At 46.9% G+C, this 21,536-nt stretch overlaps 1 protein-coding gene across 1 annotated transcript in view; it reads left to right on the plus strand.

Moving 5' to 3' along the window:
• Htra1 (HtrA serine peptidase 1) overlaps positions 1-6,611 on the plus strand; it is a 50,955-nt gene extending 44,344 nt beyond the window's left edge. The window contains exons 4-9 of the mRNA XM_051193170.1: positions 290-484; positions 992-1,024; positions 2,688-2,802; positions 3,194-3,251; positions 4,600-4,695; positions 5,912-6,611. Coding sequence (XP_051049127.1) covers positions 290-484; positions 992-1,024; positions 2,688-2,802; positions 3,194-3,251; positions 4,600-4,695; positions 5,912-6,080 — 666 coding nt within the window. The 3' untranslated portion in view covers positions 6,081-6,611. The remainder of the gene's footprint in view (positions 1-289; positions 485-991; positions 1,025-2,687; positions 2,803-3,193; positions 3,252-4,599; positions 4,696-5,911) is intronic.
• The last annotated feature ends 14,925 nt before the right edge of the window (positions 6,612-21,536 follow it).

Genomic DNA, 21,536 nt, shown 5'->3' on the forward strand with positions numbered 1-21,536 from the left:
TTGATCTCTAAGACCATCTTAAGCTTAAGTTGTCTCCCCTTGTCCTCTGTCTGGCTCCAAGATGTGAGACCTAGAAATGGTCTATCACTTCTTCCCATTTCCCTTGCTGTGAGTATCTTCTGTTTCATTGGCTCTCTAATGGCCTGTGGAGTGTGGATTATGCAGGGGCTTTGTGCCTAGCTCAGCCCCAAGCTCAGCCCCTAGAGCCCGGACTGCTCTGTGCCCCCTTTATTTGCACTATCCAGTTTGCTAAGCAGCAATGTGGCAATGACCACCTTTGTGCTTGCAGGGAAAGCTGCCAGTCCTGCTGCTTGGTCGTTCCTCTGAGCTGCGGCCGGGAGAGTTTGTGGTAGCCATCGGAAGCCCCTTTTCACTTCAAAACACAGTCACCACCGGGATTGTCAGCACTACCCAGCGAGGCGGCAAAGAGCTGGGGCTCCGGAACTCCGATATGGACTATATTCAGACAGATGCCATCATCAATGTGAGTCCTTCGCTCCCTCTGCCTGTTGGGGTGGAGACAAGTTTTTGCCAGAGGAAGCTAGTTATTCTTCTCAAACTTACTTGTATTCTGCATGACTTCTCGGAACTAGAATAAACCACATAGAGTGTAGTCCTACTGGGGTGTGTATGGGTGGTGGTGGTGGTGGTCGTGGTGTTGATGGTGGTATCCCACTTGGGGCTAAACAGAGTTGAACTATGCAGTCCTGAAGCAAGTGGATAGCCAGTGTCATCCGAGGAGGAGGAGGTGAAAGCGGGCTAGGTGCTCAGAGTGGGCGTGGAGGTAAATAATCCCACTATGGCACATCCAAAGCTTTGTGAAAACGGTCAAGATCATTTTTCTAAGCTGAATATTAGGTGAGCAGAGACAAATCTTGGGAAGAGCCCTGCCAGTTGCTTCAGCACAGTGCTTTGAAACACGCTGGGCAGAGACATTGGCTAAATGGTGACATGAAGCAGGTCTGACCTTTCCCTCTTGGTTTTATTTCAGTATGGAAACTCCGGAGGCCCGTTAGTAAACCTGGTAAGGCCTTTCAGTACCTGTGCTGTGTTTGTTTCATCTGTGGGCATGTTACTTTCTTTGCTTTCTCTTTGGACGTGCGCTTGTCAGAGCACATGATGTAATTAACTTTACAGTGAGCTGTGTGTGTGTGTGTGTGTGCTGTATCTTTGCACCTTACCCCACCAGCCCTTTCAGGAAGCAGCAAGGCCAGAGGACACTCTTGTGTTTCAGGCCACAGGTGGATGCCATGAAGTTGTAGGCAGAAAGGGGACTGAAGGTCCTTGCAGTGCTGCCAGCTGCAGAAAGGTGCCTTCAGCCTCGAGGGTGGCTGAGAGGGGATGAGCTGGCCTGGCTTGTCTCCATGCCAGAACCCTCCCTGAATGCCTGTGGGTATGACGGGGAACCATCCGTTTGCTCACAGAGATCTCATTTAACCTAGTCTTTAATAGCTCAGCATAAAATTGAAGGTCACAGAATGCCAGAGCTTGGGAGTATAAAATCGAGGCCACCCAATGATACCTCCTGCTGGGTCCCTTGGTGTCTGGAACTGATATGTACAAAGTACACCAGCAGCAATGTATGCTGAATGTTCCTAGAATCCTTGTCTTTACACATCGTTAGGTCACCAGAAACTTCTCAGGGAAGAGCCACATCCTCACTTGTCCCCACCATACTTACACTGGGGTGGCTGTTGGGAGTAGAGCCTGAGAGTCAAGGCTCAACTTGGCATCTATCATTACATCATTGGAAAAGGAGAGCAAGGAAGGGCAAATGATCACCTTAGCAACTCAGAGATTCCAGAAGTATTGTTCCTGTGAAAATAGCAAACATTGTGAATTTTGAGATCATCTGTACATGCAACAAGACAATCATTAAGTTCCTACCTAGAGCTTGTGTCTGTCATCCCAAAGCCAAGTGTGGCTGACACTACACAGTACCCTAATGTCTCCCACCTTGTTATCCCCAGGCCTTCTTCCAGCCCTCCTGATTCTCAGACGTGGCCAAAGTAATATCCCTGTTGTCTATATGTATGATCATTTACTTGCATGTATGGCCACAAGTGTGGGTGGATGGGGGTGTGTTGCCTGTACACATATGTATCTGTGTCTGAAGCTCAGGGCTGGTGAAGGATCTTTCTCATTCACTTTCCCCCTTATTCAGTGGGGCAGGGTCTCTCAGTTGAACCCATAGCCAGGTACTGCAGCCAGGTACTAGCCAGCTTTCCCTTGGGATCCCGCCTCTGCCTCTGAGGCTGGAATTACAGGCAAGCCACTACACACACCCAACATATACACAGGGATCCCAATTCCCAGTCCTCTCATTTGCATGGCAAGCACTTTAACCGCCTTGTCATCTTCTCAGCCCACGCGCCTTTTTTCTTCCTTTTTATTATTGTTTTAATTGTACGCATCTGTGGGGGAGAGTGTACGATGACCAGTGAAGATAGAGCACCCTCTTCTCACTCTTGTTTTTGGAAACTAGGTCCCAAACCAGAGCTCAGGCTGGCCAGGGTCTCACAGCGATCCTATCTCAGCTGCTCTTGAATGCCGGGATTACAGGTGTGAGGCCCCACAGCCGGCAACGCCTTTGAAAGACTTCTGTCATAAGGATTCTCTGCTCGCTTCCAGCCTATGTCTGACTCTGACCTTCCTGGGTTGTTTAGTGAGCCATGCTTGCTTTTCAGGACGGCGAGGTGATTGGAATTAACACACTGAAGGTGACGGCAGGCATCTCCTTCGCAATCCCATCGGATAAGATAAAGAAGTTCCTGACAGAGTCCCACGACAGACAGGCCAAAGGTAACCAGGGCCAGGTATTGCAGGTTTAGTCCCGTGGCTTAGCTGGCCCCTGAGGACTTGGGGAAGGGGAAGATGACAGTTCCTAAGACCAGGCCTCTCAAGAGTCCAGAGCCAGTATCTGTTACCAGGGTGGGAGGGTGAAGACTAAACAAAGGGGGTCTTATTCCACATACCTATAGGGGTTAGGTCGTGCCCGAGTTTTTGGCAGTTTCTGAAGTGAGAGACATTTCTAAAGTCCCACTGTAGATGGGAATCCAGGCCAGGGCTGAACCAAGTGTTTGGGTGCCCCCCTCTGGCTCATGCTACAAACTGGAGCGTTGGGACTCTGGCTCCTGTGTCCCAGTACTGCCACCAACTGGGCTGACCTATTGCCCCTTTGTTGTCACACCAGGGAAAGCTGTCACCAAGAAGAAGTATATTGGTATCCGAATGATGTCGCTCACATCTAGGTGGGTAAACAGGACACACAATTATATAAATAGGAATGTCTACCTGGGGCATCACAAGGCTTCATGGGAAACTCTTTCCTTCAGATAACTCAGTTTCTGCTTAAAAGTCTCACTGGGGAAGGGGAGGGACTTTCGGGCCTGGGCCTCTTCGCTGTTGTGTTCTGGCCACCTGGAGAACTCTGCCCTCCTCCCCGAAGGCAGGCCCGAACAGCGGAAGGCTGGCTCACTCCTGCGCACTCTCGTGCCTGCCTCTCACCACTTGTTCTGTTGAAACTCACATTCCAGTGCCCCAGCCTGGAGCACCACCCTCCTCCCCTGCATGCTGCAGCACGGGGTGTGGCTGCAGGAATGCCCGGGCAGGCCCTGCCTCGGGGTGCTGATGATTGATGGACTTGTTTTCCTGAGTGTGGAAGTTGCTGCCTGGGGTTGCCAAGCTCATGGCATGCTGGGGAGGGAGGAGGTGTTGGGGGAACCTGCATGAGATACAGGAAACTGAATTGACCAGCATGTCTGAGTCACTCTAGAGCCGATGTACTGTCGATAGTACCGTTTTACCCAGTTGTTAAAATATTAAGACTCCCCATACGGGTTATGAACAATGGTACTTTTCCTAGTGTTGCCAAGCTTGCTGAGACTGAAATCACACTGGTTGTCCTGGGGAGCAGAAGAGATGGAAGTGTGGGTGGGAGAGGAAGCTAGGCTATGGGGTCACCTTTCTGGGTTGCGTCCCCAAGCTCCTATAGTTCTCAGTTTACTCTCGCTCAGGATGAGGTTAACAGTGTGGGTGGGTGTGCCTATTGTATCGTCAGGTACAGCTCAGCCTGACAAGCAGCTGTAGCAGCACCTGTCTTGTGCTGGTGGTTAAACTAGTCATCTGCTATTACATAGCCACTGTTGATGCTAGTAGGCAGGCCATTTTAAAGGAGAGTTGGGGGCTGGGGACATGGCTCAGTGGATAAAGTGCTTGCTATGGTAATATGAGAACCTAGGTTGAAATCCCCAGGACCCATGCAAAGTCGGGCATAGAAGTACATGCCCGTAGTTCGGTGCTATTTGTGTCAAGATTGGAGGTCAGCAGGAGAATCTCCATCGCAGGCCAGCTAGCCCAGTGTGTGCAGAAGCAGGCATGAGAGACCCTGTGCCAAAGTACAAGGCAATGACTGAGGCTGTCTTCAGACCTCCTCACATGTGCTGTGCTGTGCCAAAGCCTGTGTCTGTGTGTGCTGAGATCAAGTAAATCCAAAGTCTTGAAGCTGAGAATAAGAGGGGAGTTTTGTGAGAGCTGAGTGTTGGCACCCAAAAGCTGTGGGTGCTTGATATTAACACGGGAGCTTTTTCTCCTAAGCAGCAAGGCCAAAGAGCTGAAGGACCGCCACCGAGACTTCCCGGATGTACTCTCTGGAGCATATATCATTGAGGTCATTCCTGACACCCCCGCAGAAGCGTGAGTGAGAAGTCTTTCCTCTTTCCTACTATCCATATGGCTTGTGAGTTAGGAAGCAGTGTTTATGTGCTGGCTCAGATGACCATGTCAGCCCACAGTTTCCTAATAGCCAGGGCTTCTGACTGTGTTGGCTTGTCCATAGAAGGAGCTTTCTTGCTTTGAGTCATTGCTGGGGTCATCCATATAGGAAGGGCACTTGACTGGTGGGCTTGCTGGGAGTTCCCGGGAAGCCTGGCTATAGGGAATGTTTCATGGAGCAGGATTCATCCTCCCTAGAGCCTTGTCTAGCTATGTTTGTGACTAGTGATGTCATACGTGTCAGCACCTATAGAAAAGCAATCCAAATAACATGAAAATTGTGAAAGAAACAGTTCAGCCAAAAGTTAAGCTTGTTACCTGCACCCCCATGACATCTTTAAATCAGTGTGGACTGAAGCTGCAGATATGAGGCCCTGGGGCCAGATCTGGCCTGATGCCTGCTTGTCGACAATGACCTGAGAGCTGAGAAAAAAAAAGTTTTTACATTTTTTTTCATGGTTTGAAAAAAAGCATCCAAATGACACTGCTTTGTGATACTGTAAATTCTCTGAAATGCATATGTACACACATGTTTAATTGGACCACAGCCCTGTCCCCAGACAAGATGACATCTTGTCTGGAACAATTTTTATGCCGAAGCAGCAAAATTCAATAGCTAAGACACAGAGACCAAATACTCTGTGAAGCCTGAGCTGTTTCCCATCTGGCCCTTCGTGGAGCAAGTCTATAGACTTATGTTAGGACGAGGGGTCCTGTGGTAGCACAGTGACCCTACCATATATGAGCTAAAGTTCCAGCCACAACACAAAGAAGCTTCTCTGAATAGAGGTATTCAACATTCCTGGAGGGATCACTTTCTGAATTACAGTGCCATTCATGAGCAAATTGGCTGTGGTCATAGTACCTGGCATTTCCATGCCCCATCTGTGGACAGATGATCATAGTTCATACAAATGTCAAAGAAGTTTCTTCAATGAACATTGTTGATTTGACCTTAAAAAAAAAAAAAAGTCTGGATAGGAAATACCATATATTCCAGTTGAAGTCATTTCTGCTTGAGTCCAGCATCATATCCCATAAACCCCTGTGTTCTGGGCTTTCAGGTTATAAGCGGTGCCTTTCTTGATGACTGGGGAAGAATAGAAATATTACCAGTATGTTTTCCTTTGTGTTTCAGTGGAGGGCTCAAAGAAAATGATGTCATCATCAGCATCAATGGACAGTCGGTGGTCACTGCCAATGATGTCAGTGATGTCATTAAAAAGGAAAACACCCTGAACATGGTTGTCCGCAGGGGCAATGAAGACATTATGATTACGGTGATTCCTGAAGAGATCGACCCATAGGCAGAGGCAGGAGCCTGACTTCATGTTTCCCTCAAAACTCTCCAGTGAATGACACATGAGAACTCTAAGCTGGTGACGCAGGACATCTGGGACTTTTTTCCCCCGACATTTTGCTTGTTCAGGGAACACCCCTGCTGACAGAATTCTCCTTGATAGTCTGCAGGCAAAACAAATGTAATGTTGCAGGTGCATGGGCAGAAGCCCTACCCTCCGTATGCTATGTATGCAGCGCGCTTTTTCTTACAAGCTTGGGCTCTTCCTGTTTAGTCAACGTTTGTCTCTTCCCTTAGCCCAAGTTGTGCAACTAATGCATTTGACTGGATGCATAGATGAGAGGGAGGTCCTCACAGTCATGGTCTTGGACGAGTTTACACTTTCCTCCAACTCAGCACCTAGATGAAGTTGACGCCCTGAGACCATAGGTGGGTGACCCTGGCTTCTGAGATGGCCAAAGATGCCTCTTAGGAATCCTGGAACCAGGAGCACAATGACTTTGAGTTTCAGCCATTAAAGTACTTCTTCATACTTGGATTTTGGTGTGTGTGCTTCTTTTCCCAGTTGGCTTCAGTCCTTTTGAAATGGGTCTTGATGTCAGTGGGCTCCTCATTCAGTCACATTGGGTATGCAGGACTGAGCTTTCAGTCCTACAAGTTGTATCAAAAATCTCCCCTTGGGATTTGCTGGTGTTATACAACCCTGTTTGGCCATCTTGGCTTGCTGAATGGACAATTCTACTTTTATCTGGAGCTTGCCAAACTAAGGAAGGTCTGTTGCTCTCATACATCATGTAATCAGTCAACAATGATTTCCCTGGGTCTCTGCTCTATGCCAAAAGGCCTTGCATCTGTACTGTTGTGGGTCAAGTGTGGAAGAGAGCCAGAGCACAACAGGACAGATGCAAGCTCTGTAGTCAATCAGGTCTCCCAGGAGTGGCCTGGTCTAAGCCTATAGAATGTACAAACTACTGCAAACTCACTTATCCTAGGTCCAAAATAAGAACAAGACTTCCATCTTCTGGAGTTTAGAGCAGGGCTCCCTCAGGCTGCCTTCCCACAGGTATAGTCTCCACAGCTGCAGGGTTCCTTTATCTCTGAGAAAGCTTAACAAGAGTCTGGACAGTGGGACTCACAAAATTGGTTGCATGGCTTTGCTGTGGGTTGTACACATACCCAGGTGCCCATAAGGAGACTACACGGTGTGTGGGGGAGGTGTGGTCAAAAGTCGAGTAATCAACAGCATCAACAAAATGGTTCTGGCACTGGAGAGAGCTTTCTTTGTTCAGACTGAGTTTTATCTCTCCAGCAAGGTCCAGTTTTGTACCTGGAGAGGCTGTCAAAGGCCAGATAGTAGGGTCTTTGATGTCCTTGCATCTGTGGTATCTGGTAGTCCTTGCATCCTGGTCTAGCCTTCTGCTTTCTACTTAGATGGTGTAGGTGTGTCAGAAAAGATCCAAACAATGCTTAGGTTCTTAGCATGTGTTCTATGTTATGTTTCTTAAGGGGGAAGGATCTTTCAGGTTAATCCTTAAATGCATTGAGAAGCTGTTCCCTGGAAGGTCCGGGGATTGAGGGGCTGCATCAGGGTAGTGGCTAAGGATGTCTGTGCCAAGCACAGTGCAGGTAATGCACACACCATTGTTAGCTCCCCAGTAACTAGGAATAGAAGTTGCTGCTTCCTTGTTTTAGAGGTATAGAAATGACAATCAGCAAGAAGTAGCTTGCCCAAGGCGACCCTGCTTGTCCCTGGTGGATGGTGAATGTGGTTTTGTGGGCATGTACAGAAGCAAGAAGCAGACTGGGTGCCATGGTAGTTCATGTCCCTTTGGTACAGGTTTTTGGGAACATAAATGGACACTGTTGGGCCTTTAGGCCATCAAGAACAGGTCTTACCATCTCCCCAGTACCCAGTGGTTTCTATTGATGCAGCCCCTGCTACCTTCCCAGCTCACCTCTGTTTCTTTAAGGATAAGTTCATGTTGTTGTTAGCATGTCTGCATCTTCTAAAAGGCTCTTACTTCTCTAATATTCTGATCAAAGCATACTGTTCTATGCCTTCTGCACAGCAGACCTTACTGTCTTTCCATCATCTCTTCAGAAGTGGACCAGTGCTCAGGTGGCCCCTTACCTGAAGCCCACAGCACTGGGCTTATGCATTCTGTAGATGAGGTCTCCCAGGCTGTCTGCCTGAGAGGAGCAGATGAAAAGTGCTGTTGGGTATGGAGAGGACTCTACCCTGTCCAGTCTTTTCCTGGTTAATCTTCCCAGTTTGGCTTTTGTACTCCTGGGTGGAATTCCCTTCTGCTGTTGGCCTTAGATACTATTGATGATATACTTAGATTTTAGTTTGGTGGAAGCTGGTGGTATACTAATTAGTTAGTTAATTAGTTGGTTAGTTAATTAATACATTTTTTTAAAGATTGTACCTGGTAGCCAAAAGAATTTTAGGTCAGATACAGAAGTTGGTGATTAATAGTTGTTAATAGGACTAAAGACAGCCCAAGGTAATTTTAGCAGCCAATCACATCCATAGTCAAGAGCAGAGAGGGAGCCAGGTGGGGTGATGCATGCCATCAATCCCAGGCAGAAGTGGGTGGATCTAGACTGTGTCAAGTTGATAAACTAACTGATAACAGTTCTGAGGTCTGAATAGGCAGTGAATGTTGGAGGAGACCCAGAACCATGAGTGTCCTCTTCATAATCAGATCCACCATCACTAATCTGTGGTCCCTACTGAGCATGTGCAGAGTGTACGGTGATATATGCCAAGTATTCATTCATTGTGAGGGGAAGTGGAAGCACAAAGAGCTGGAAAGAGGCAGGGCCAGATCCAATCCCATACCCACTTCTGTCTCCTCACTATCTGTAATTATCACCTAGTTCCATGAAACCAGGAAAGGAATGGCTGTTTGAGGCTTGGACACTGCCAATATGTGAATGTCCATATGACTTGAGAGTTCTCACACCATACTGCTCCCTCACTTTCTTGGGTCTTCACATTATTGGTATGTGCACAACTTTCATACATCCCTGGAGATCCTGTACAGGTCCCCTTGTGGCATATATGGATCTGGCCTCTCTTTGGAGCCTTACTTAGCCACACAGATAGCTTCCAGGTGGGTACGCTGTGCTTTCCATCTTCCAACATATCGAAAGCATGAAAGAAGTTCAAACACCAAGCAAGATGCCCGTGCTTAGAATCAAATTGTGTCTATCTGCTGCAAGCGCACATCAGAGGGGCCGGCCTTTCCAGGGCACCCAGCCTGACCTTGGGAGAGCAAAGCTGGGAGGTCTGCCCACTGCGTCCAGTGTCTGGGGCCCAGATGGGTTGGACTCATGGGCCCTCTGGTGCTTCCATCAAGATGTAGGTGGAGCAGAGCCAGGGGAGCGGCCTTTCTGTTTTATTTAGAACTTTGCAAAGCAGTTGCCTCAGTGCGGGGCCCCTGCCAAAAGCCAGGAAAGATCAAATGCAGCAAACACGAACACATGCATTTTTCTTTCAGTTTAAATTAAAAATGTGTTCAGCCTTTGTCTGGTGACAGCTTTCTATTTACTAGGTCAAGCAAGCTAGGCATGCATGGTAAGGAATTTGCCAGTCTCTTGGTCTCATTTTCCTCATCCACCATCATTGCCTTCACCACCAATCATGCAGCGTGCTGAAGGTAGTTATAGCCTCATCGAATCAAGAGACAGGTAATGTTAGGATCCCCATTCCACAAATGAGGACATTGAGGCTCAGAGCTGTTCAGTGACCAGCCTGAAATCATCCTCAAAGAGGAAAGGTAGCTGACACATGAGAAGCCAGGATGTTGGGTTCCAGAACCTTCTCCCTTAGCTGTATGATCCCCTTGGTCAGATTTCCAGTGACATTTGTCACCGAAGACTTACTTTCTACAATAGCATTAAAGAAAAGCTGGCCTGACCAAGGGTTAGGGGTAGGTATGCAACTAAGTTTTCAGACCGATAGATTGTCACCATGTTCTGATTCTCACCATGTTCCACGGGCACTGTTTCCTGTGCAAGCATTATTGGCATGCAGGGAGGAAGAGGGAGCAGGTGGGCATGCAGGGGGAGCAGGCAGGTACACAGGGAGCAGGCTAGCACTCAGAGGGAGCAGGGGACACTCAGAGGGAGCAGGGGGCACTCAGAGGAGTCAGGCAGGCGCGCAGAGGAAGTAGGCAGGTACACTTTTTTCTCATGCAGCTGCTTAGGTTCCATGAACTTGTGATAGTCTGTCTATCTTGCAATAACTATCATGTTCTCTTCCAACAACTCATTGGACTGGGATGTGAAGTCTGAAGTACATGCAAGTCTTCAGGAGCTCAGGCTCCATAAGCTTAGACCCCTGGCTGGTGCGGAGCTCAGGGAATGCGTTCTGGTTCCCAGAAGACTGTGTACACAGCTCCATCTTCAATTGCTCTGCAATCCATACTCCCCATTTTCCAACCACTTCTGTCCTGTTAATTCTTGTTCTTCCCTCATTAATCAGTCACTGTTGGGTATAAAAGCTGAAATTGAGAAAGGTGATGTTGTAGCTAGTTTTTAACTGTCTAGAGTCATTTGATAAGGGAATCTCCATTGAGAGATTGCCCAATAAGATTGGCTTGTGGACATGTCTGTGGGGGATTGTCTTGTTGGCCTGTGGGCATGTCTGTGAGGGAGGGATTGTCTTGTTGATTGATGTGGGCATGTCTGCTAAGTATGAGCCTGTGACTGAGCAAGCAAGCAGTGTGTTTCTGCTTCAAGTTCCTAAGTTCTACCTGTGCTTAAGATAGTTTGTGTATTTATACCAATTAAGGATACTTTTTGTCATATTGCAATATATATTTCTACCTTTGATTAAGATATTTTATATATTGTTAAAATTTTGAGATCATTGTCCTCATTCTGTACACAAGTTTGAAATAGTTTATTTTTATAATGTAAAGCTTTCGTCTTTAAGTTACATAGATTATTGAGAATTTCAGGTTAATAGTCACCCATCTTTGTCACACTTATACTTATGTTATGTTCTCTTGATGCACGAAAATGTACTCCACATAGACAGGTAGTCTTCAGACACTTCAAAGACCTACAGAATATGGCATTTAAATGTTTCAATAATTTAGAATTCTAGCCAGGTGGTTGTGGCACATGCCTTTAATCCTAGCACTCGGGAGACAGAGACAGGTGGATCTTTCTGAGTTCAAGGTCAGCCTGGTCTACAAAATGAGTTCTAGGCTATACAGGACTACACAGAGAAACCCTATTTCAAAAAACTTTAAAAAGAATTTAGAATTCTGTCCCACATTTTGTCTTTCCTCATCCATGTTGCTTTTTGGTCAGAGTGTGTGATTTTTTTTTTTTTTCTCATAGCCACAGAGGAAAGTGGATCAAAGTGAAAAGAGGTTTCAAGACACTAGTCTCTGCATCAGGGACCAGGGTGGGGGTTGGTCAGGTCATGTCCTGCTTTCAGGAACCAGGGTACTATAGTGCTACGCACACTCCACTGACTTCCCATGTTGCCACAGTCAATGTGTGGATGGTTTTTCGAGAGTGGGGAGAGCACAAGTTCAGAGTTCAGAGAGGCACTCTCCCTTGCTCAACGGTACACAGCTACAGAAGCAAAAGGGGAGGACCTAGCCTGTGTGCTGGTTCCCAGTGCAGTTGCCAAGTTTGCATCAGGTTGTCTAGGCCTGCAGTCCTCAATGGCTTAATGGTCAGGAGGTAAACAGTCCTATCCCTACTGAAGATGGAAGTGAACATTCATCAAATATAGTTTTCTTATCAGTAAAAGTACTTAAAATCGTGTCTTAGAAATTATTTTTATTTTGTGTGTACAGGTGTTTTGTCTGCATGTATGTCTGTACCACATGCATGCAGTGTCTGTGGGGGTCAGAAGAGGGCATCAGACCCTCTGGAATGCAGTTGTAGACATTCATTTTGGTGCTGGAAACTGAAGCTGGGTCTTCTGTAAGAGTAACAAGTGCTCTCAACTGCTAAGCCCCCTCTTAGCCCTTAAAGTAGTACTGTAGGCAATAATCCAGAGAGAGAGAGAGAGAGAGAGAGAGAGAGAGAGAGAGAGAGAAAGAGAGAGAGAGAGAGAGATAGTGTGTGTGTGTGTGTGTGTGTGTGTGTGTGTGTGTGTGTGTTTTGAGACAGGGTTTCCCTGTGGAGCCCTGTCTGTCCTGGAACTCTCTTTGTAGACCAGGCTGGCCTCTGCTTCCTGAGTGCTACCTTTTTTTTTATTCTTTATGTTGCATACCTATAGTGCCCAAACCAGAGAAGTGAAGAAAAGAGGACCAGGAGTTCAAGGCCAGCTTTAATGTAAGCAACTTTGAGGCTAGCCTTGGAAAGCAGTACTTAAAATTGAGTATGATTAGAAAACTCATACTTTATGCATATTTGCCTCAAATTAGAAGTAACGAAGATGTCCTTCAATAGTTAATGACTAAACAAACTGTAGTGTAGCCATCCAGTGGAAGTTTGTTCAGTGCTAAGATAGACTGAGCTGTCAAGCCATGAAAAAACAAGACAGAGGCAGCTTAAATGCATGCGGCTGGGAGAATCTGATTGGAAGATGCCACCCTGAGATGGTTCCAATAGAGGGCATCCCAGGAGAGTGAGATCATGGAAACTAAAGCTGGGCCAGGACTGATGAATAAGAACACAGCGGGGCTTTGGGGCTGTGTAACTCCTTTGTGTGATATTGCAATGGGAGAGATGATCATGATGCACGCAGGTGACAAAACCCATAGGAGAGATGACACCATGTGTAAAGAGCTTTCTGAGCAAGCATGAGGAACTGAGTTAGTCTCAGGAAAAAGTCAGATGTGGTGTGTATGTCTGTAAGCCCAGAGCTGGAGGGCAGGAGGGCAGGGGTTAGATGCAAATGGATCCTAAGGCCTTGTGGGGCAGAGAGTCTAAATAGCATGCTTCAGGTTTAATGAGAAACCCTGCATCAAAATAAGGGAAGAAGACAGCCGATGTTGATCCCTGCTGTCTACATGTGCAGGCATGTATACCCACGTACATATGACCCACACAACTAAGTCAGGTGTAGTGGTGCGCACCTTTAATCCAAACACTCAGTGGGGTGAAGACAGGCAGATCTCTGTGAGTTGGAGGCCAGCCTGATCTACATAGTAAGTTCCAAGACAGCTTGTCTCAGAAAACAAAAACAAAACAAACAACAACAAAACATTAGAAGTGATTCCTACAGGACACTGTGGACTTTGGGTGACAATGAGGGGCTGATGTAGCTGGTGGTGGCTGTTGACAGTGGGAGAGATAGTTAGAGGCCCAGGCATATATGGGAATTTTCTATACTTTATATTCACCTTAGCTGTGATCCTAAACTGGTCTTAAAGATACAGTTCACTGATTAAAAAACAAACAAACAAAAAACCTAAACAATAAGAGGTAGCAATCAATCCCAGGGGGAGGGCCTGACTGACTCAGAGATGGCACACTGACCCTCTGCCTCAACCCGTATTGGGGCATACTTAGATCCAAGACATGTCCCGGGCAAAGATGAGCATAGAAGGACTCATTAGAGAAGGAGGAGACTCCCAGCAAGCTTGCACTTGTAAAATGAACCTGAAATAAAAGGGAGAAGTCTGCTGCAATTGCTGGGAGCATGGCAGATGCTCCCACAAGGCTCTAAGTGTCCTCCCTACTCTGCCAGCACATCTGGCCGCACCCTTTTCCTATGATAGAAACACATGTTCCTGTGAAAGAAAAGTTGTTCTGGACTGAGGACTCTCTGGGAACTGAGAAGGTAGATGGACACATTGTGCCTGCTTGGTGCCACCTTCAGCATGTATTTCTATACTAGGAGCACATATGCCTTTCCTGAGGTGGTGAGGGGTAGTGACCTGTCGTTGTGACCACAACTACAGCCTCCTCCAAACAGTCACCCACCCTGTCTGCTGGCCTTGTAGGTTGCTTTTCTTGATTCCTTGCCTCATCAACCCCTCAGAAGCACCTGCTCGGGCAGCTTGTTTACTTTCCTTCCTCCTGTATCCCACCAAGCTTAGCTCTTTTAGGGGATGCTTGGGTTGGCAAATCTGATAGTCTGGTCCCTGCTCACACAGCACCCCCCTCATTGGCTCAGTTTCTAGCCCTGGTCCTTTTTCATCATGGTGGGTGTGATAGCTAACTTTTTGTGTTTACTGGACTGGGGCTAAGGGGAGCCCAGACTGCTGGTAAAAATCTTATTTCTGATTATGCAGGAGGAAGTTTCTGGAAGAGCTTAGCTTTTGAGTTAGTGGACTGAATAAAGATGATTGCCCCTAAAACAATAGGTGAGCATCACTGAACTCATCAAGAGTCAACAGGACAAACAGATAGAGGAAGTTTGCTGCTTTCTTTCTCTCTCAGCAGAGACGTGTATCTTAGATTTCAGGGTTCCTCTTTTTTGGACGTCAGCTTTGGGCAGGAACAATAGCACCTGTTTTGCTGGGGAGTCCAGCTTGTACATGTAATTGTGGGGCTTCCCAGCCTGCATCATCTTGAGCCAATGCCTCGTAGTCCATGTCTTCTTCTACACCTGAACACCTCCTCCTGTTTCTGTCTCTCTGTAGACCCTTGAACTAGCCAGTGAAGGAGGCATGTGGGCCCCAAGGTCTAGGGCACTTAGACGGCTTCTTATTTTGCTAGGAAGGAGGGGAAAAAATGAAACAAAACTTGTGCAGGTGGTGACATGTGTCTGTCCACTAGGTGGTGAACTGACTTCATGGGACTTGAGGGAGGTGTCACCTGTGGAGAGGGATGCAAACCTGGAGGGAGGGATGGAGAGAGAATGAGGATGTGAGTCTGGTAGCAACAGCAGGCCCTATATCCTGTAGCCCCACGGTGGAGGACAGCACCATCAGACCTCAGGCAGGGAGGGGCCCAGAGCCCACTTCCCATCTTCCTCTGCTGCAGTCACACTCACCTCCTGTACATGCAAAACTCACTCACCTGCTCGGTCATTCTACTTCCTGCTAAAGTAGAAGCCCAGTGGCAGTGAGGACCTTCCCTGTGTGTGGATGCTTCAGCCTCAGCAGCACGGAGCAGTATGATACTTACATGTGAAGTGTTTCCCCACAGTTATGGGGTTTGCTCTAGGTTTGGTCCCCAGCTGGTGGATCTAATCTTGAGAGGTGGCTGGATCATGAGGAGTTTGGACCTAGCAGATGGATTAACCTATCCATGGAGACATAGTTTGATGGTATGGAAGACAGTCCATAGTTCGAGGAAATGAATCACTGGGGACAACTTTGAAAGGCATATCTTGTCCCTGGCACTTTCTGTCTGCTTCTGGCTGTCATGAGGCAAGCAAGCTTCCTCCTGCACTGCCCACACCCATTGCCATGATAGCTTGCCTTGCTTCAGGCATAGAGCTGCCATGCCGAGGGACCATAGACCAAATTCCCTAAAACACTGAACCAAAGCAACCTTCCCTCCTCCTCTTAACATGTTTCTGTCAGGCATTTGTCACAGAGATGAAAATAGGAGCAAAACAAGCATGCAGCAGATATGGACAGTACAGGAAGAAAGAAAAGTTCATGAGAAGCTGGTCCCTCGGCACTCAGGAGGCAGAGGTGGTCGGATCTTAAGTTTGAGGAGTTCGAGGCCAGCCTGGTCTACAGAGTGAGTTCTAGGACAGCCAGGGCTATACAGAGAAACCTTGTCTCAAAAATCCAAGGGGGGGGGAGCGGAAGAAAGGAAGGAAAAAAGAAGAAAAGTCCACAAGAAAATGCCCCATATCTGGCTCACTCTAAAGGAAATACCTGCTGTCCCTGCCTTTAGGTAACTTGAAATATGGTCATATTTTAGGACCCGAGGGGCAGGGGAACATTGTATGGGACAAGAGAAACTTTCTGAGGTCCATTTCCAAGAGTGGCGTCACATCTCTCTGCATTTATCTTTGATGGGTTAAGAAACTCTTCTAAAATTTCTCCTATATGGAAAATTAACAAGGCTTTATCTCCTTGGTGATGATGAGATGCTCAGGTCTGAACCTTTGTTTACAGGGGCATAACATCTAGGGATCCCCTTCAGCATGGAGTCACTCTTATCTACCCAGGTTGTGTCTGCAAATAGGCATGCAAATAGCCATGAGAACCCCACTAAGAAAGGGGCTTGTGACCAGAGTTACTAAGAGTCAGATCCTGGGCCCTGGCAGTGCCAATGATCCAGGTATGGCTGATGCATTTATCTAATTATTCTTTAACAAATAAAAGCACAGGAGTCAGATATCGGGGTAAGAGCCTGAATGATCAGAGAATTGGCAGAGAAGTGACCAGTAACCCCCCTCTGTCTCTCTCTGTCTCTTTCTGTCTCTCTCTCTCCCTCTCCTCTCTAAGCTCCACCCCACTACTTCCTGTGTCTATCTGTCCTCCTCAGTCCTCCAAAATATCCACAGTTAATTTTGGTCCTCTAGTAGCTAACTCTGCTCTCTGATTCAAAGCAAACTTTATTGTCAGTCTCAGGAGCATTGGAATATGATCAAAATGCCATACAGCATTTAGCCACCTGTCCTTAATAAGTCCATTAAATAGTTAATAGTAAAAAGCAAGAAAAGGCAATTCATTCAATGTGGCCACATTGGGAAGAGGGGCAAAGAGGTCCAGGAATGGCCCTCTTCCCCACAAGAAGTCTTCAGAGTCCTAACTTGAGGATGGGATCTAAACAGAAGACGGCAGACGTGTAATTAAGCAGCCTTGGTCAAGGTGCAGCCCTGCTCATCATGGAGCCACCATTGTCTCAGCTCCAGTCTCGGCTGCAAGGTGAGTTGACGAGCTTTGACCCTGTAAATTGTCTTCTCACCTCCAGGCACAAGCTCCCCCTCTGCCTGGGTTACCAGCCTCTTTTCCCTCACAGCCCTAGATTTCTTGGGGGGGGGCAATGGAGGGGAGAAGTCCAACTATCTACAACACTTTGTTTCTCTTTCTGGGTCCTCTTCCTCTCAGGAAAAAAGCTGTGAATCAGCAGATGCCAGGCTTCTCTAGCATGGTAGGAATGGATAGATCTAGTCATCCCAGTCAGTATTCTCCAGGGTGTGTGTGTGTGTGTGTGTGTGTGTGTGTGTGTGTGTGTGTATGATCAAGAATGTATCTATAGCCATCTCTGCCTCCTCTCACAAGGCCCTCAAGGCTCTTCCATTATGGCTGCTTCCTTAGCACTTATTTCTGGGAAGCTGAGCAAGCAGTCTTCCTCAGACATCTGGAGTCTTTCCTGCTACTCAGGATTGGAGCAACAAGAGCCCTGAAGGAGAAAGCAAGTTATAGAAGGAAGGGTGGTGGTTAACATGATGGCTTTTCTGCTAGCCTTTTCATTACAGTGACAGAATGCCTGAAACAAATGACTTAAGGGAGGACAGAGTTGAGCTCACAGTCCTTGGCAAGGTTGGTTCTGGGCCTGTGGCAAGGCAGAACACAGATGGGAGTGTGGAGAGGAGGGGCATCTTCACTTTGTAGTAGACAGAAAGTAGAGAACATTGAAGGGACCAAGTAGAATATTTAAAGGCATACCTTCAGTGATCTACACCCCCCTTTAATGTATGAGTGCTCTGTCTGCATGTATGCCTGCAGATCCCAGTATAGATAGTTGTGAGCCATTGTGTGGTTTCTGGAAAGTGAACTCAGGACCTCTAGAAATGCAGCCAGTGCTCTTAACCTCTGAGCCATCTCTCCATCCCATGCAGTGACCTACTTCTTGCACTGAGGTAACACCTTCCATGGATTTCGAAAATATCAACACCAGCTAGGGACCAAACATTCAGCATATGAGTCAAGGGGACTATTTCATATTGACACTGTTCCAGTCCATATGGGCAGAAACAGATGCTGAACTGGTTGCTGTCCCTGCCCCTCTTCTTTGATGCCCATAATGACCTCTCCACATAAGTAACATTTCTAGATATGCTACTTGTACAAGCTTAAGAGCTTCAGTTATACAGATAGCATAGAGGTATAACTTGGCTGACAGTTAGGGTCATTTAGACTACTAGTCCTGAATGTAGGAGCTTGACATGGCCAGTTCCAACAGATAACACAGGCCAATTCCAAGCTTTCTGGAAAAACAAGTTATATGTCCTTCCTTTAGAAAGAATAATCCTGGGTGCTTAATATTCCCGATTTTCTTGGAGATCTGTGGTGCAAGGACCTTCAAGCTGTGTTAAGAAGACTCAACAATCCAAGAATTATGGACAGTCTGAGGCTTCTCTGAGCAGCAGAGGAAACTGATCAAGAAGGGGACTTCTAGCACTTTCTCAGAAAGCTGCAGAGTCTGAAGCAGCAGAGATGCAGGAAGGACAGAGTCCTGAGGGGCATGGGTCCACAGTTCCACTCTCGGAGACTGGCTTCATCCTGCCCACGGGGGACTATGACACACCCTGGATGAATGAAGCCTGTTTTGAAATGAGTATTTATTCTCAGCTACTTCTGCTGACTTGGAAGGCAGTGGGATACCAGAATCAATAAAATGCAGGAGCTACAGGGGAAATTCAATCCAAAGCTTAAGAAGGGCCAAGCCATGGCTTTGTTAAAAGGATCAACCTGGCCTCAGTTATGGGGGGGAGTCAGCCCCCAGATGGGAGACACCTGTGTTTCTGTGTTTGCAACTGATCTTTTTGCTTACGCAAGCTGGAGAGCAGTCCAGCCCAAGCCTCCAGGAAGTGCACTGAAATCTTGGCCTGGTTCCATCAGTCACATCTCACTACTAGAAAAATCATGTCACTTGAGGAGGAAGTGCACTCTGTTTCCTTCCCTGCCCCACTGTCAGCCACCTGGTTGTGCCCAAGGTCAAGGCACTGGCAAATTTTGTGTCTGGCAAGGGCCCTCTTCCTGGTTCATAGGAGGCCGTCTTTTTCTCTGTGTGTTCATAGGAGCAAGAGGTCTCTCTGGGGTCCCTCTGGTACAGTGGTTCTCAACCTTCCTAATGCTGTGACCCTTTAATACAGTTCCTCATGTTGTGATGACCCCAACCATCAGATTATTTTCATTGCCATTTCATAACTACAAGTTTGTTACTGTTATGACTTGCAAATATCTGATAGGCAGGATATCTGATGTGCGACCCCTGTGAAAGGGCTATTTGACCCCAAAGGGATCTCGACCCACAAGTTGAGAACCACTGCTCTAGTAGGTATTAATCCCATAGTATTCCTGCCCTAATTACCTCCCAGTAAATCCATATTAAGTACTTTCCTTGTTGCTATCATAAGATAAGTGGCAAAAGCAATTTAAGAAGAGGGGGTATTTGGCTCACGTTGTAGGGTTCAGCCCATCATGGTAGGAAGCCATGGTGGCAGGAACTTGAGGACACATTGCGTCTGTTGTCAGGAAGTAGAGACATAAAGGCTGGCACTCAGCTCGATTTCTCCTTTGTATCCAGTCTGGACCCTCAGCCCATGGGATGAGGCCACATACCCTTAGTGAGGGTTTCCTCACTTTAACTTGTGTACTCTAGAAGTTCCCTCATGGACATGGCCCAGATTTGTTTTTATCTAGATCACCCAATCAAGTTGACCGCATCAACCATCATAAGCTTTGATCCCACATTTCACCATGTTGAGTAGTAGCTTTCAGCACATGGACACAGACATTCAGCCTATGGTATCGTCAAATACCAGAACTCAGATCCTGCACATTTGGGAGGCAAATAGGGTGATCCCAGCTGCCAGCCACTTCTGGGTTTGAAACCAGCAATTCTTGTCAGACTCATTTTTCTCATGAATGCAGCCCAGTTTTTTTCAGAAAGCTAAGCTGGGTGCTAGGTTACATGGAAACAGCTTCCTGATTGGAGCTGAGCTCTTCCTTTGGTTTAACCACCCCTCTAGCTTTTCCTTCTGAATGGAAATAGCCAACTAATTTGGCAGGAGACCTTAGCCACTGGATGGGGCCCTTACAATTTCTGGGAAGGAGAGAATAGCATCTTCTAGTGTGTTTGTGGTTTCTTTTCGGATGCTGTATTTTCCGTTGGTAATTTCTCTTTTTCTGTGCCCTTTCAGCCCTGTGAAATGAGTGCTGAGGTCATCTGTGGCGTCTGCAAAGTCCCCAGCCTTTCTCTTCTACACATTAGCCACACCATGAAGATACTTTACAGACAGTACCTTAGTCTTTGAGTAAGGCCATGAAATAGATATTAATATACTTACAGTGTAAGGAATTTGAGCATGGGTCATACCCATAATCACAAGCACTTGAGAGGCTGAGGAGAAATGGCCTGAATTCCATCTTGGATTGTAGACTAATGACTTATCCACAGAAGAAACTAAGGCCTCCCTCAGGTTGGATTCTAAAGTGTGACCTCACTTGACCTATCTCACAGGAGGAGGTGGGCAAGGTACTAGTTAGAATGTCAACATTGTATGTTTATACTTTCAGGAACCATCTCTTTAATTTGTTACCAGTGTGCCAACATTTGTCAACCTATGGGAAGGGAATCCCCTCCCAGCCCTCTTTTCTGGATTCCCAGAATTTGTTTGTGGGGGTGGGATAACCAACACCCCTGTTTATCCTTATTCTCGAGATCTGTGAATATGTTCTTCTCTGTAGCAAAGGTAGCTTTGTGTGTGTGGCTAGATTAAGGACATTGAAATTCGGAGATTGCTCTGGATTATATGATGGGTGCAGTGTATCCCAAGTTCTCTGTAAGAAGGAGGCAGGAGGGTCTGAAGGCAGAAGGGAAGTGGCCACAGAAGCAGGAGTTGAACTGATGAGCATTGAAGGCTGTGGAGGAAGAGGCCAAAACCAAGGAAGCCAAAAGGCCTTTAGAAGATGGAAATGTAAACAGATGGTTTCTCCTAGGGCCTGCAGAAGGAACAAGCTTGTCAGACACTTAGGTCTTAGCACCTAAGATCTGTTTTGCACCACCTGCCTCAAGAACTGTGAAATAGTTAAGTTTGTACAGGGAACTAGAATGGGCTGTGCTTATGCTGTGATTTCTCTCTCTGGCAGGTATCTATCTCTCCAGCCAGATGAACCCTCTGCTCCCCTGGGAACATGTGTCTACTTAGCAGATATACTTTGAGAATTTGGTATCTTCATGCATGTGCCCCTCAGGAGATGTGGGAAGATTATAAGTTGGTGACTAGCTAGAGGGAGGAATAAGATGATTGTGGCCATTGTGGGGATACATGTCTATAATTGCAGCACTGAGGCTGAGGCAGGAGGATTGTGAGTCCAAGGTCTGAATTACATTATGCAGTGAGATACTGTTTCAGTAGGAGGACAGTAGAGTTCAATAGGCCAGGAAGTGCTGGGCTGAGGAGGGGCTCTGTAAATAGCTCTGACTTTTGTGAGCTATGTATTCTTAGCCCTCTCTTTAAGCTAATGGATACATTAGCCTTTCCCCCCAAAGGATAACACCATTTTTATCATTACACTTTAGCCCTTGGCTCAGAAAAGAAAGTAGGAGGTAGGGCTGGGTCAATTAGAGTTACTGTTCCCGGCAGCAGAGCGGGTGGACCCTGGGCAGTGTTGGCTACTGT

This window comes from Phodopus roborovskii, unplaced genomic scaffold (genome assembly GCF_943737965.1).
Source record: "Phodopus roborovskii unplaced genomic scaffold, PHOROB, whole genome shotgun sequence".
In the NCBI taxonomy this organism is placed as follows: domain Eukaryota; kingdom Metazoa; phylum Chordata; class Mammalia; order Rodentia; family Cricetidae; genus Phodopus; species Phodopus roborovskii.